The sequence below is a fragment of the Haemaphysalis longicornis genome, unplaced genomic scaffold, assembly GCF_048455015.1.
Source record: "Haemaphysalis longicornis isolate Haplotype H1 unplaced genomic scaffold, Haemaphysalis longicornis Haplotype H1 scaffold_7, whole genome shotgun sequence".
In the NCBI taxonomy this organism is placed as follows: Eukaryota; Metazoa; Arthropoda; class Arachnida; order Ixodida; family Ixodidae; genus Haemaphysalis; species Haemaphysalis longicornis.
Window position 1 is genome coordinate 66,780,532 of NW_027526422.1, and position 15,301 is coordinate 66,795,832.

At 43.8% G+C, this 15,301-nt stretch overlaps 1 protein-coding gene across 4 annotated transcripts in view; it reads right to left on the reverse strand.

Moving 5' to 3' along the window:
• Nucleotides 1-14,705, reverse strand: part of LOC144145847 (uncharacterized) — a 36,250-nt gene extending 21,545 nt beyond the window's left edge. For 2 of the 4 annotated variants that reach the window (XM_077677643.1, XM_077677644.1), the window contains exons 1-2: nt 14,412-14,705; nt 9,591-9,692 (exon numbers count right to left, since the gene is read on the reverse strand). Coding sequence is in view for 1 of the 4 variants with exons in the window: in XM_077677644.1 (XP_077533770.1) it covers nt 9,591-9,692; nt 14,412-14,435 (126 nt within the window). In the remaining 3 variants the exon portion in view is untranslated. Of the gene's footprint in view, nt 1-9,590; nt 9,693-9,884; nt 9,990-12,654; nt 12,760-14,411 lie in introns of all 4 variants that reach the window. The other 2 variants (XR_013317601.1, XR_013317600.1) reach the window with 2 other exon arrangements.
• Nucleotides 14,706-15,301: the final 596 nt, after the last annotated feature.

Genomic DNA, 15,301 nt, shown 5'->3' on the forward strand with positions numbered 1-15,301 from the left:
CAACTGCAGCAAAATGTCAGACGAAACGGCGGAAGTGGGACACCCGGCCAAGAAAGCTGCGTAGGGCTTTTTGTTGTTGAGGCTCCGGAAAATTGATGACTGCAGCAATTTTGTGTGGGTCGTGCTGAATCTTCTCGTTGCTGACGACGTTGCCTAGAACCTTTATGCTGCGAATTGGGGAAGCGGCATTTTTTGTTGTTTAGCTGAAGACCGCATTGGAGAGGCATGTGAGGACCTCACCTAGCTGTTTTAAGGGCCCAGAAAAACTTTAAAAAATTACGATGTAAACGAGATAACAGAGGCACGTACTCCATTTAAGGCCCGAAGAACATTGTCGATCGTTCGCTAGAAAGTCGCAGAAGCGTTGCATTCCGAACGGCATTACCTTAAACTTATATAGTCCATCAAGAGGGCGAAGGCGAATGGAGTCTTCTCTGTCGGCCTCGGGCATTGGAATCTGCCAATAACCAGAGCCGAGGTCAAGGCTGGAAAAATATTCCGCTTTTTGCAGTGGTCCAGGGCATCATCGATGCGGGCCAGTGGATGCGCATCTTTTCGGGTGATTCTATTTAGTGCGCGGTAATCGATACAAAATCTAATGGATCCATCTTTTTTTCTTTACTAGAACCACAAAGGACAACCAAGAGCTGTTTGAGGGTTACATAATATTCCGTTGAATCAAATGGGCGACAGTCTCACTGATTACTTTCCAATCGGAGGAGCACGCGGTATGGGCGGCGAATAACACATCCATCCGTTTCAATTTGTTGACGTCTTGCTAAGCGCAGTACAATTCGAACGAATTGAAGATTTGTGCTTGTTCAGGGCGTCATCTAAGGAGCCGGTTTGTGTTGGGGAGAGTTCAGGTCTGATTGTGGTGGAGAGGGTAGGGTGCAGCGGCTCAGATTGCGAACGTGGAGCGGGCGAAATAGAATAAAGGGGAACAACAAAGATAGCTTCAGACTCAGCAGCGGTATCAAAAGTGGTGCCTTGACGGAGGAGAATCGGTTTAAGAGTAACGTGCGTGGCAGCGAGCGCGGCAGAAACATGCAAGAAGCACACAAGACCGGTGCGATAACTACATGCATCGTTCGAGAAACCGAGCACAGGGGCGGATGAGCATATCACCACCATGAAAGGTGCCACTGCGAATAGACATTGTGGCCTCACAAGCAGGGCTAAGGACGAAATTCTCACTTGCGCCAAAGCACTGCTGTTTGACATCAGGAATGCCCGTGGGGTCTGTAGCGGTGATCTGGATGTCTGGGTGTCAGCAGGAGATGACCACAGACGCCGATGATAGAAATCCTAATCCTATAATGAGTTCATGGGGTCATATAGATAACACCATGCACTGGATGTGGTGCTGAATTCCCTCTATCAAACCCCGTACTGTACAGTATCCGGGCGGCTCGAGCATATCGTGGTTAGCACCGCACAACGAAGGCTCAGTGCACGGGGTTCTCACTTTGTGGAGGAGCGGACGCAAATTTTCATTAATGGCTGATGTGTTTCCTCCAGTATCAACAACGGCATCAACGTTAAAACCTCCTACTTCCATGTTGTAGAGAAGTTTTTGACTTTTTGACGAGTGGAGTTTTTCCTCCAGAAACTGCAGGCGCTAGTTTTCCGATTGGGTGTCATTAAAGCGTGTCGCGGGTAGAAGAGGTGACACAGAGCGGCGGTATGGTGAGGGCGATCGGCGCTGTGACGAACACTCGGGCCGAGGCGGATAAAGCGAGGTTGAAGGCGGCGATGGGCGACGAAGGGGCAAACCATATGTACTACGTAAGGACCAGCAAGAAAAGCTCTTGTCACGTTCTAACTGTGCGTACCCCGTCGTTCATCTTGCGGACGTCGTCGAGAGAAGCGGGAGACAGAAGCGGGTCGCCCGGGAAGGCCTGGCGGGTGGGTTCCATGTTGGTGTAGTGCTGCTGGTAAATTCCCGTGAACCAACGGGGGTTGTAATAGTAAGGGCGGTTGGGATGCGATTGCCGAGTAGGATGGCAAAGACGTCGTAGGAGCAGGAGATGTCGTCGGCATCACACGCGTCATAGAGGCCAGTTCCTCTTTCACGAGGTCGCGCAATGAAGGAGCTTCCGTGCGCAAGTGATTGCGTGGAGGAGAAATCTGGCCATGGAGCTGCGGCTCTACGCGGATAATATGAGAGAGCGTAAGTCCATGTCCCCCTGTGACAGTGTAGCCAGAGCATCTGGTTGCAAACGAGCCGACTGCAGTTCGCACAGGCGCTGCCAGGTTACTAGCATATTGCGCTGCAAGGGCGTTAGGAAACGTTGCCCGTCAAGATGTGTCATGAGTTCTGTACTTTCGTGCAAATGCAGGGCATTGCACTGTCCTGGCTGTAGGGATGTTCGGGAAAGAATGCTGTGCATTAAAAATATAAAAGTGCTAGCGAAATAAAAATCCGCACCAGAGGCACCGCTTTCACGAAAAGAGGACACAAAAGTGCCTTAAAGGGCCATGCATACAAAACACAAGTTCGGTTCATTCGAAAGATTGCCTCGTTAGAATCATACCGACACCACATTTAATGAACATTTTGCTCAAATAAGCTATATAATTAGGAAAAAAGGATATTGGCTATGCGACCCACCAGCTCATTTCCCGCGACAGAACCAATGATGTCATATGCCCAGCTGCGCGATTGGCTGAGGCCCGGAGAAGCAAACGCAAATTAGGCAGGGCTTATTATAAGTTGAAGGAGCTGTTCGCGCATAAATGCAGTGTATATTTATCTTACAGCAGAAAGAATGGTGGGATAAACAATGAAAGTTACGAAAATACATGTAAACACAGAGGTGCTGATGCGCACGGATGTTGTTGCTGGGCTCCCTATGCTTTTTTTAGATTCAGAGCAGCCCGCCGCTTTGGAGTTGTCAGACACGACACTGGCCAATTCGTGTAAGCGACGTTCTCTTACGTCACCCTGTTTGGCGAGGATATACCACGTTTCACGAAACGATTACTTCCTGCAGTAACAAAACAAGCCAGGAGCAAGTTGGGTGAAAAACATAGCAACGGCGGACAACGGTCCGCGAGTAGCGGCCTCTCGGTGGACTGACGGTAGGCAAGGCTGCAGAGCCTAATGAGGCACTGAAAGTTCTTTTGAATACCCGCCGTCATGACATCATGTTAGACGCCACGAAAACACCGATTTGGCGGGAAAATGAAAATTTAAACCTACATTGTTTGATTTCTCAATAAATACAGCATCGTTTGCTGCCGGACAAGTGCTGGGGCACTATAAAATACAAAATCTTTCAAATAAAGCGAACTTGTATTTTCTCTGCATGACCCCTTAAAAAACGAAGAAAGCAGAAACAAAAAATCTGCATAAATTCAGAGAATTTTCTCCTAATGCACAGCCTTCTTATCCCGCTTGTATAAGTTTGAGTTCTCAACAGTACCCTCCGTGGTGGCTCAGTGGCTAAGGCGTTGCGTTGCTGAGCACGAGGGCGCGGGTTCGATTCTGATGGAGGCAAAAAGCAAAAACGCGCGTGTACGATGTTTTGGCGCACGTTAAGATGCCCGGGTGGTCAAAATTAATCCGGAGCCCGCCACAACGCCGCGCGCCTCATCGCCTGCGTTGCGTCGGCGCGTTAAACCCTTCAATCAATCAATCCATCAATCAAGTTTTTAACAGCCAAATATGGCTATGAGTAGCAAAAAGGTTGGAATATTTTATGCTTTTTAAATTGTATTTTGTTCCTTTTCGCCAATGATGTAAAGTTATACCATTATAGCGATGAAGTGTTTTTACCTCCATAAGTATATCTTTTTCGAATATGCAAGGCGTAGTAGTCCTTTTTTGCAATTTTTATTCGTATTTACAATGTACTTTTGCGGACTCATTTTGTTTAGCCTTCATTTCTTTGGGGGAGACGTATAGGTTGCATATTTTTGATATTGTAAGATCACTTTCATGAAAATTTTTTTATTCTTTTTTCTGGGTTTTCAAACTTTTGTTCAACCAATTATTTTCGTTCTCAATATTATAACGATTAACTATGTTACCTCCGCCTAATCTGTATTCTTGTGGAAATGCAGCGTGTTATACGGTATGCTCATTTTCGCTATTTTTTATTCGTATTTCGCATGTTCTATTGCGTACCTTTGTTCAGTCTTCAGCTGTGGCGAAAGATGTATAAGGTGCATATTTTTGCATTTATCTGATCGTTTATGTGAAAATTTATTTTTCATATTTTTCTTATTTTTTCACAATTCTCTCCTACCAATTATCTAAATTTGCGTTATCATAAGGATTAAAGGTAGAACTCCCACCAAATCTGCATTTTTGGGGAAATTCAGCTCATTACACGGTCCGCTGTTTATCGCTATTGTTTGGTGGTATTTTGCACATTCACTCGCGGGTCTTTTTGTTTATTCTTTTTTTTTGGGGGGGGGGAGACGTATAACATTGATATTTTTGCGATCATTTTTGTGAAAATTTTGTTTTTTCTATGTTCTTATTTTTGGTTTTCCGTAATTATGTTCTACCAGGCATCTATATTTTTGTTATTATAACGATTAAAGCTGTTACTTCGTCGAATCTGCCTTTTTGTGGAAATGCAGGGCGTTACATGGTTCGCTCATTTTCCTTATTTTTTATTCATAATTTGAACGTTCTTTCGCGGACATTTTTTGTTTATTCTTCGGTTTCGGTGGAAATGTGCATAGTTTTGTCTTTCTGAGATCATTTTTGTGAAAATATTATTATTCAATCATATCACAACACCCCCATACTTTACTACATTTCCCTCTCCAGTTACCCCTACAGTTGCCCCAATTGTTTCGTCCAGAAGAGCACCTACCACATAGTCTAGGGATGCCCCCACGCCCCCAACCTCATTCCTTCCCTTTCGCCTGAGCAGCGGGAGCACGGGCTGGCTATATCACGGTTCGCGGACCAGGAAACGTCTTCGATCGCACCCAGGTTGCTGCGCTGGCTCGGAACTTTCTGTATTAAGAAAGCTACCTACTTTTATGCTCAATAAAATAATGTTTTCCTTCACCTGTATTTTATTTCTTGTTTTTCAAAATTCTGTTAGACCAATTATCTACATCGACGCTATTATAACAATTGAAGGTGTTATTTCCACCATATTGGCATTTTTGTGGAAATGCAGAGTGGTATACAAGGTCCTGGCAGGGGGGAAGAGTACTCGGCAAAAAATGCTACGCATTAAAATTGTCAGAAGGCACCAGCCGGGCTCTACGCCTTGGATTTGGACAAAAAGTTACTAGCTCGCGAAGTTAAAACACATAGGCGCTATAATAGTGCAGATGTACCCATTGGCGAAAAAAAAACCAATGAAACTAAACAATAATGTAATCCTACATATTTGTCTGCACATAGCGGAACCAGGCTGTAATAAAGTATAAATAAAGACAAGCGAAGCAACAGTGTTTACGGATTTGTGCACAACTCCTTCAATTTCTGCATATTAAGTGCGAATGCACTTCTTAAGCGAGCCTGAATCGTCCGCCGCCGTCGTCCGCATAGCAACAGCTGCGGGTGCGCGCGCTCCTCGTCTTCCTCCTCGTCTTCCCTAGCAACGGGGGGAGATAGGCGCGCGCTACTCTCCTCCTCCTCTCTCCGCTCAGTGACTGCGGGTGTTGGGCGCCTCCTCTCCACTTCGGGCGGGAGCTCGCGTAGCGGGCGCTCCGCATTCCGACGCGTGAGGGCGCTCGTGTAGCCCTCGCCGTAACGGCGGGCGCTACTCTCCTCCTCCTCTCTCAGCTCAGTGATTGCGGGTGTTGGGCGCCTCCTCTCCACTCCAAGATCACGATATCCACCGTAATCGCGCAATCAACAACCGTGCATTCGCACTTACACACTCTCCCCCTCGGGGAAGTGCGAGGGAATTTGTTATTGTAACCCCCAGGCTGGTAATAAAGAGGACGGTTGTTGCTTTGGTTTCCATTTCAAAAGTGACTTTCAGAGTCATGTTGTCTCTCGACAATTTACTTCATATGAATTAAATGGACCCTCCTTACAAATTATAAGGACAATACTTGCTTTATCGGGAGCAAACAATTACCGTATCCGAGGCAATGTAAGATGTAAAAATCGTTAGTAGAGGGGTCCCACAAGGGCCTATATTCTCTTCCATTTTTTTCTATATGCACATTAACGACCTGCTTAATACTTTACCTTCTCAAGTGACGGTCCACTGTACACCGGTTACATAACCATTAACACTACATATGGAGATTTCGACGTAATAACAAAGCAGCTAGGAAATGATGATGATGATGAAATCTTTTATTTAGCAGAGCGGAACGTGTTATGACCACTCGCGGATGTACGATCTCCAGAAACTTAGCGCGTTGTGTGACTGGAAAGTTAAAAATACGCTTGAGACTCCACACGTGTTATAGGTGATAAAGCGATGTGCTTATTTCACGCTAGGATTGCGTTCATAGTACGTGCCACGAGCTTCTAAAGATGGTTGTCATAATCAATGCACGAATCATTCGAGTGGTTAAGTGGAAATGTTGGGCGTTACACAGGCGAAATTCTCTGAAATATTACTCTTTCAACTTTCAACATTTTTCATTTTTTATTTTTTACAAGTACTGCCAATCCCATCAGGCATTATTGCAGGAAGGGCCAAAGCAAACAATCTGACATTGTACAATACACAACATTTCCCTGCCTACGCTATGACATTCTCCAACACACAACATTGCCGTTCATACGCCATTCAAAACTTCATGAGGATAGTGCAGATTCGTGCAATTAGTGTTCTGTCCCCGAACCTATGGAGAACTATGTGGCTCTAAAATAACGTTTTAAATACTCGAAAAGAGCTTAGTAATGTTTAATATGCTGTTGTTCTAGCGAATTATTTATACCGAGGTATGCAAGTCATTTTAAAACAATGCAAAAAAGACAGAGAGAGAGAATAACTGTAATGAAAACTGGCGATGTTAGACGAGCCGTTGGGGTCACTAGCGACGCCAGATGATAGAAGAAAAAGGAAACAAAACACACACAAAAAAGAATCATAAAAATGAAGAAAAGTTAAATGGTACGCCAAAAATTTTCAGACATGTACAAAAAGTTTTCACAGAACTCTGTCACGTTCTCTGCTCGGAAGAAATTACAACAGAGCTTTGCTTGCACGTGTAGCCTGCCTGGAACCCGATCAAGGACCCAAAGCAGGCCTCAACTCAAGTACCGCACCAAGCGCCATGCACAAAGATAATATAAGTTTCTGTCTCGGCACGGTGTACCTGGACGCACGCGTATAACAAGATGCGTGTCTTCTCATGTGTCACGTGTGGAACAATATGGTGAAGGTGCCTGCTTGATTTTATGCAGGTAATGTCCTGTGTGGGCCACATTCAAGCGCAGTCTATGCAGAATGGCTTCCTCACGCTTGCTAAGCCCAGATGTCATCCTAAAGGTGCACTTAGGATCAATCCGGTGAAAAGGTGCATATCGCTGCCTTGCGTCAATTCAGATAGACATATGTGCTTTGCAGTGCACTTGATGAAGCGAATATTGTTGCATCCTTTCTCGTGAGTGGTACCGGCAAAGCTTGAGTACAGAGACTTTGGGCAGATGAGGCGGCTTTGTCAGATGTGTCTTTGCTAGCAATTCGGCAGTGCTCAGGAAGCCACTGCAGATTCGCGCTGTGCCGCCGTTGTATTGCTTGTAGATGCGAAAGATTAATTTCCCAGGCCTGCTGTTTTATTAAGCGACTTTAAGCTTTTTAGTGCTAACCTGGGGCCTGGAAAAACAGCCCATTGATTAGCCGGCTGCTTCAGAATATACTGAAAAGCAGCGCGAGTTCAGTCAGCTCAGTAACTGTTGTAGAGGACTTGCGGCTAAGTGGGGCGCGGATGGTAGTGAGCGATGAAGGCATCGAGATCACTTTTGCCGACCATGCAGCCATCACTGAGCCGTCAGTGTACACGTGAGTGCTGTTGTTAACTTGTTCTAAGGCAAAGAACTTCATAATTTGGGCTGGTATATCCGCTTCGGCTTAACTACAAGTACCGTGGTGAAAATTTTCAAATTGTCATTGAAGGAAATAGCCACAGAAGGTGAGGAGAAGAAGCTGAAGGCTGATACTAGGAAGGCAGATCGTGCTGTACTTCAGTGACACAGGCGGTAGCTAGAAGATGTCCAGGTTGCCTTGCCACAACGCGCAGCCGCGGGCTAAGTTGTTCAATTGCCTGCAAAGCCGGGGGCAAAAGACGTCTGCTCTCTGTCATGCTTTCCATTGTCGAGGTGCTCTTCGGAACAACAAGACGTATTCTCATTATTTGGGCCTGCAACCCCTCTAGTATTTTCATATTTCCTTTGGAGTGAGAAGCCAGGCCTGGGAGGCTATAGGGAAGTAAGCTTTCGCAGGGGGCGTCGTATAGCTTTAAAAGAATACTGACGCTACAACCATCAGTGCTGTTGCAAAGTGCCGAAAATGTCACAAATGACGTTAACTTCTCTTTTAGGCTTTGGATTTGCGGGGTCCATTTGAGATGGTGGTCGAAGGTAACACCGAAGAACATGTGATAGGGGATGTAAGGGATCGGTACGCCTGCTGCCATTAACTGGTAGTCTATGTGAAGTTTCAGGCGTTCGACTGCTACCATGGTAGATCAGAGCTTTCGATGCATAGGCCATGTTAATTTGTTTTTATGGCCTATTCAAGCATTTTAATAAAAAACTGCGTTCCAAATCAACGTTTAGTAGCGCCATCCTTCCTGCGAAATTGCCGATTTCAGTACTGGGGTATCACAATACAAAAGAAAGCTCGCCAGGTTAAACATCCTAAATTCCTAGCGTGGTCAAGCAGCAAAACTTTTGCGTGGGTGAAAAGAAAGCCAATATTGTCACCTAGCCCAGAACAATGCATGGTTCTTTCAGTAACGAAAATTTATGCCAGCGAAACTCCGCCCCGTAACAAATATGGAGTAAACACAGACGGCGAAGAAGCGGTCAATGAAGCCACACGCACAGTCGAGTATCGGTGAATCGAAGGACGCGATGTTTGCCTTGCCGGTGTTATTTCTCAGGACTTTTCTTTCCGGAACCATCTAATTTGTTTGAGAACAATGTCGGCCAATGAAGAGCAGTCCAGCGTAGTGATGAAAGAGTGTACGCCCTCCCTGCCTAAACAGATTGCTCGGTGCTGGGAGCCATACATAACCAAGACATGTCCGCAGCAATATGTACGCTGACAGGGGAGGAACGCGTAGTGCTATCTAACGTGAGGTCGATGCGGTAATTGCTGCAGTCGTTGTGAACGATGGAGGGTGTTTACTTTTTTGGCACAAATTTTAGATGAAGTATGGTTCTGAAAATTCTCAGGACATCAAATAATCGGTAGTAGGGATGCAATGTACACTGCACCACAAAGAAGGCTCTAGAAAAGAAAATAATCACTGCGATTTCTTGTTCAGCGCGCTGTTTAGATATGTTTTTTTTTGCGCAAAGTGTTCTCTAAAGTGATAACGAACCTACGATGGTGACTACCCATGCCGAATAGAGCAACAAGTTTTTACGTTTATTGTCACCACCGCAAATTTGAAAGGTTGGTCAAGTAATCGTTTCTTACGTTGGGTAGAAGGAGAAACAGTGCTGGCGGATGTATTGTTTGTATCTGCATTATTATTTTCCCCACCAGCATGATCACCATCTTCAACCGGTTGATCTTCAGCTGAAACCGGAAACAAATTATAAATTGAAGTTGCAGAACCGGCCAGTACGAAAAGAAGGAAAAAAGTACTTTGTACTTTAATAAAAAAAAGTCTGTTTAATGTTTCAAGATATATTTTTGCATTTATCGTTAACACGACATTTATCCTTACTACAAAAAGTTTGAAAAACAGGCCAAGTAATAGTTTCTTACGTTCGGTGGAAGCAGAAACTGTGCTGACCGACGTAACAGTTATATCTCCATTATAAACTTCATCACCAGTGTTATCATCTTGAACCATTTCATCTTGATTAGAAACTGGAAACAAATTGTAAATTGAAACTGCAGAACGAGCCAGCAAGAAAGGCTGAAAAATCCACTTGTACCATTCTATAAACCGCTGCTTGAAGTTTGAATTGCTTCTAACTGCTACGCGCTTGTGATTTGTACTTAAGAAGGCGAGTTGTGTATCACTGACTAAATGAGTAAATGATTGATTGTGGGGTTTCATGCTCCAAAGCTACACCTGGGCTATGAGGCACGCCGCAGGGGCGACTCACTCACTCACTCACTCACTCACTCACTCACTCACTCACTCACTCACTCACTCACTCACTCACTCACTCACTCACTCACTCACTCACTCACTCACTCACTCACTCACTCACTCACTCACTCACTCGCTCGCTCGCTCGCTCACTCACTCACTCACTCACTCACTCACTCACTCACTCACTCACTCACTCACTCACTCACTCACTCACTCACTCACTCACTCACTCACTCACTCACTCGTTATATTCCGCCCAACCCGGTATGCCCAATAAAATTGAAGTCTAAAAATTGCATTGCTTCCCTCTCAAAGGTTTCGAAATTCGAACCCAAAAACTATGAAAGAGAGAGAAGTAAGTATTTTTACTGCTTCATCAAAATTTTAAGCCATTTAAGGTGAATGTATTGGTTTTTGACCTCCCCCTCGCTTTCATCAAGCTTTCGCTCTTATACAGGCTGGAAAAGAAATTTGGATATTTGTGGTAATTTCTCTCGTAGTGAGGTTAATTGAATAATGTTTTTAAGCACTTATTTCACCGCTTAAGCTTTATCTTAAAGGCCCATAAAGTTATCGAATTCGTTTCTACGCTTGAAGATTATTATTACAATTATGGAAGAAATAATTTTGGTATTTTAAGAAATTTTGTCATTAACGGGATTAGATGAATGGCACAGGGAACAAACATGTTTTCACAACCCTCACTCTACATGACGGTCATGTAAAGTTATCCAACATCGTTCTAACCCCACGCCTACTCATATAAATGTTCAAAAAGAAAGAATTATAGCATTTCTACCGATTGACGCCTACGGAGTTTAACTGGAAAATACCTGATTTAAGCATGCAATTACTGCTCAAACATTTCTTGTGAGGGCTGTAGAGCTACCACCTTGGCTGTTTCATCGGAAGATCGTCCTTAGAAATGTGAAAGCGCACTGTTCAAGGCTTCAGCAAAATTAACTATTCGTGAGGGCAAATAAATAGCGCCTTGTTTATACAAGCTTTCACAACACCCGCAATACCTCCCCAGCCTGTATAGTTAGCTAAATCGTTTAGGCCGGCTTTTAACGGCTGCAATTTGTTCGTACATCGAGGGACTACCCACACAGGTGTTTAGAAAAGAACGTGAGATTTTTTGCGTAATTTAGTTTCGAAGAGGTTATGTTAACAGCAACTGTCTCAAACGCCTCTTCACAACCTGTTAACTAGGTTTCACTTACGTTTGGTTGTTAAATAGATTTCTGGTTTCAAAAAAACTCCTAGAAATATACCAGCACAAGAATCGAAATGTTCAGAAATTTGGCTATTAGTGGCTGCTGAGCACGAGGTTGCGGGTCGATTCCCGCCCGCGGCGGCCGCTTTTCTGATGGAGGCGAAAAGCAAAAACGCCCGTGTGTACGAGATTTCGGCGCACGTTAAAGATCCCCAGGTGGTCAAAATTAATCCGGAGCCCTCCACTACCGCGCGCCTCATCGCCTGAGTTGCGTCGGCGCGTTTAACCCTACAATGAATCAATCAAATTTGTCTTTTTACGAAGGAAGCAACGCAAATATATTTTCGCTCCGATATAGTAAAGGCATTTTTATTGATAGCTTCAACGAAATATGTTTTACAAATTCCAACAACATCTCTTAGGTTCGCAACCCCATGAAATTTGTTTTTTATGGCTAAGGGCAACTTAAAAAAAAACGTCTAGAAACAATTTCAGGATTTAAACAATGTTCACTGGAAATGCGGTTGAATTACTACCACTTTGCTCAGAAACTTCTCGAAAATCCCTCAATATCTCATAAGTACGCACAGTTGATACAAGGAATACCCAGGTATACAAGGCAGGTACTAGACCCATGGTGCGCAAAGACGCCTTAAGAATTATACGGTGATTAGCGGTTAACGTTAATCCCCTAGGGGCGGTTTTGTCGTGTTATTACGCGTCTGTGCAGTTTATTTGTCATAGTGAGCGGATTCATCATCATGGCCACGTATTTTGAACTGGTTTATTCATTGACCAAAACAGTCAAAGCCGGATATAAGCGCTAGTGTGCCATAAATACGCTTCTATATGAGTTAGCTAATGTGCTGCAAGAAAATTGATCAATGGAGAGGCAAATATTTTGCACTAATCACCCAGACAAGACGAATCGAATGAGTCAACACCGGGCGCTATGAACATATACGGCGGACACTGATGGCATGTATCAACAAAAAGAACTGTAGCTGTATCGGCTGTACTGGTGTACTGTGTTACTTCCCTCTCTCATGCATCGCAGTGGTAACGCCCACATTTGTATTTGTGTCCCCACAAATCATTTTCGACCTTGGTAACGAGATTAAAGCTATGAATATTCGTACTGAAGGTGAAATCAAATTTCCGCATTTCTTAGTGCCCCCGACGGTTTCATAAGATAGCCCAGAGAAGCGGTTTCTTACGTTCGCTGGAAGTCCCTGAAGTATCTTCCGGAGACGAAAGTGAAGGATGCTCATGTGGCTCACCATTTCTCGAAGCACCGTCAGCATGACTATTAGAAGAATGTTCTAGAGGAGTAGCACAAGCAGCAAGTAGGCACAATAGCCCCCGTTGTGAAACGTGCTTTCGAAACTATTACACTATCTCTTGGCCTCGCAAATTACTTCAGTTGTTTTGACCACTGATGATCATGAATACAAAAAGTAAAGAAGAGTTTCATTCATTCATTCATTCATTTTGGGCGATTTAGCTGCTAACTAGATAAATTAAAGACATCTTGCTGAAACATGTTTTCACAATATCCACACTTCCTTTCAGGCACGTACACAGTTTCCAACTTGATTATTCCGTCAAAACATTGTTTATAAGAATCTGAAAAGGCACATTACGATCAGCTTACGCATCCAGTGCGCCGCATCGTCAATAGGCACTTCGGGCTAAGCGAGAGTGAAGTAAGGCAGCTCCTACACGTCTTAGCTCTGAGCAAAATGCTTTATACAATTCAATATCTCCCTCTGACTTGTCACCAAAGACATCAGATTGAGGTTACATTTACAGGAAACAAAAAATACCTTAACATAAGCGCCCGAGAAACTGGTTGGGAAACAGCCCCGCCGGTAGCGTAGTGGTTATCGCACCAGACCGGTATTCTGGAGGTCGTGGGTTCGGATGCCACCCGGCGGGCATTTTTTCACCAATTTCTTTCTGACTCAAAAAATTCTTCATCTCTTTCTATGACCAACCACAACCTCCCCATTGCTTTCCTAGGTTTTCTTGACTGCCAACCTTTATTTTCTATATATATATATGTATATATATATATATATATACATATATATATATATATATATATATATATATATATATATATATATATATATATATATATATATATATATATATATATATATATATATATATATATATATATATATATATATATATATTTGTGTGTGTGCGTGTGTTTACTGCACATAGAAACTATCTCACTGAGCGCGCATGTGATCCTTCAGCCGTTGCTTTTTCTATGTGCTTATTCTGACCTTGTGGTTCATTAAGACAACCATTGAAGCTTTCAATTACTCCAATGTTTGGAGTAACCCGCTCCTTTTTAGGTAGCAGTTAAAGTCTCCAATTAATCATTATTTCTCTGAGCCTCTGCTCGAAGTATCGTAAAGGAAAACCGGTAGCGGGGGCACAAGGGGGTCGTAGCCCACTACGAGGATTAGCGTACGGCACCGATCACATACACGCGTTTTTCGTCGCGTCAGTACAAGTCTCTGTAGTTTTCCTTTCCTATAGCAAACAGTAATATTGTGTGCACATGTTTCTAACTGGTTAATCCATTAACAAAAAGAAAGCAGGAAAATCTGGATAGACGTGCTAGTAAGCAATGAATGTGCTTGTACCCCAGTTAGCTTAACATCTCGAAGGCAATTGACTGATGGCGTGCGTGAACAAAAAAAAATACTGTGGTTGCAGCAGCTGTATTGCCGCTATATAGATACATCCCTTTTGGGATGCATTGTGCCGATGATGATTTCTTGGTGTCTGCGCACAGCATTTTGAAGTCGATAAAGAAGTTACACCAGTTACATCCGTTACAAATCCGTTTCCCGTTTCAAAGAATTTACATCCGTGCCAAATGTATTAACTAATTTCCGCATCTGTAGTGACTAGCGCAAGTTTGGTAAGATAGATGAATTAAACGGTTTCTTACCATCGGAAGCAGACGAAGAAGCATCCCCGGGGAGCGAAGGAGGCCCTCTTTCTTGATCAGTCTCCACCGTATGTTCAACCGAAGTACCAGGAAAAGAATTTTCTATAGGAGTAGCAGAAGTAGCAAGTAGTAAAGCAGCGAGAAGTACGAAGGTCCTCATTTCGTCGATCTATGTTTGAAGCGCGAAGCGCATTTAACGTTGAACCTGCACCTCGAGCTCAGTGAGCAATAAATGTGCGTGTACTCGAGTTCACTAAAGAACAACCATAAAGACCACAGCTGGCGTGCATCGACGGCATTGGTTGTTTCTAGGCCGGCCTTTTGTTGATGTCTTCGTCAAGACGTCATGGCATGGCTGAAAGGTGACAGGACCTCTGAGGGCTACTTCATTTTCCATGTGTCACAAGAATGACAAGTGCTGGCCGGCGGCTTTTCTGATTGTACAATAGGTAATTTCGGCCACTACCAAGAATGAAAACTAAAAGTTTTGATTAGTAAGGAAATAAAAATACACAATCGAGCAAAACCGAATGTAAGTGAAAATATTGGCACACAAATGCATGCTGGAGTGCAAAATGCCAATCCAAGCAATGTGTTCGCGAGTACGGGGGTACTAAAATGCGAAGAACCAGTGTTAGGTAAGGGATAATCAAAACCGGAAGTGCTCCGCCTACACAGCTTGAGCTGCTTTTTGGAAAGCGGCTCCATAGATGTCCATTTTCTGTTAGGAGACAATTTTTCTAGGTATTTCCGAGTATTTCTCTGTGCTACATCTGACTCTGCATTCCATTTGTCTGCGGCCTTACGGCCTATGCTTGCGATGGCTGTAAGTAGTATTAAAGCACCATAAAAACAAGTGCGGAAACACGGTACAATAGGAGAAGATGACG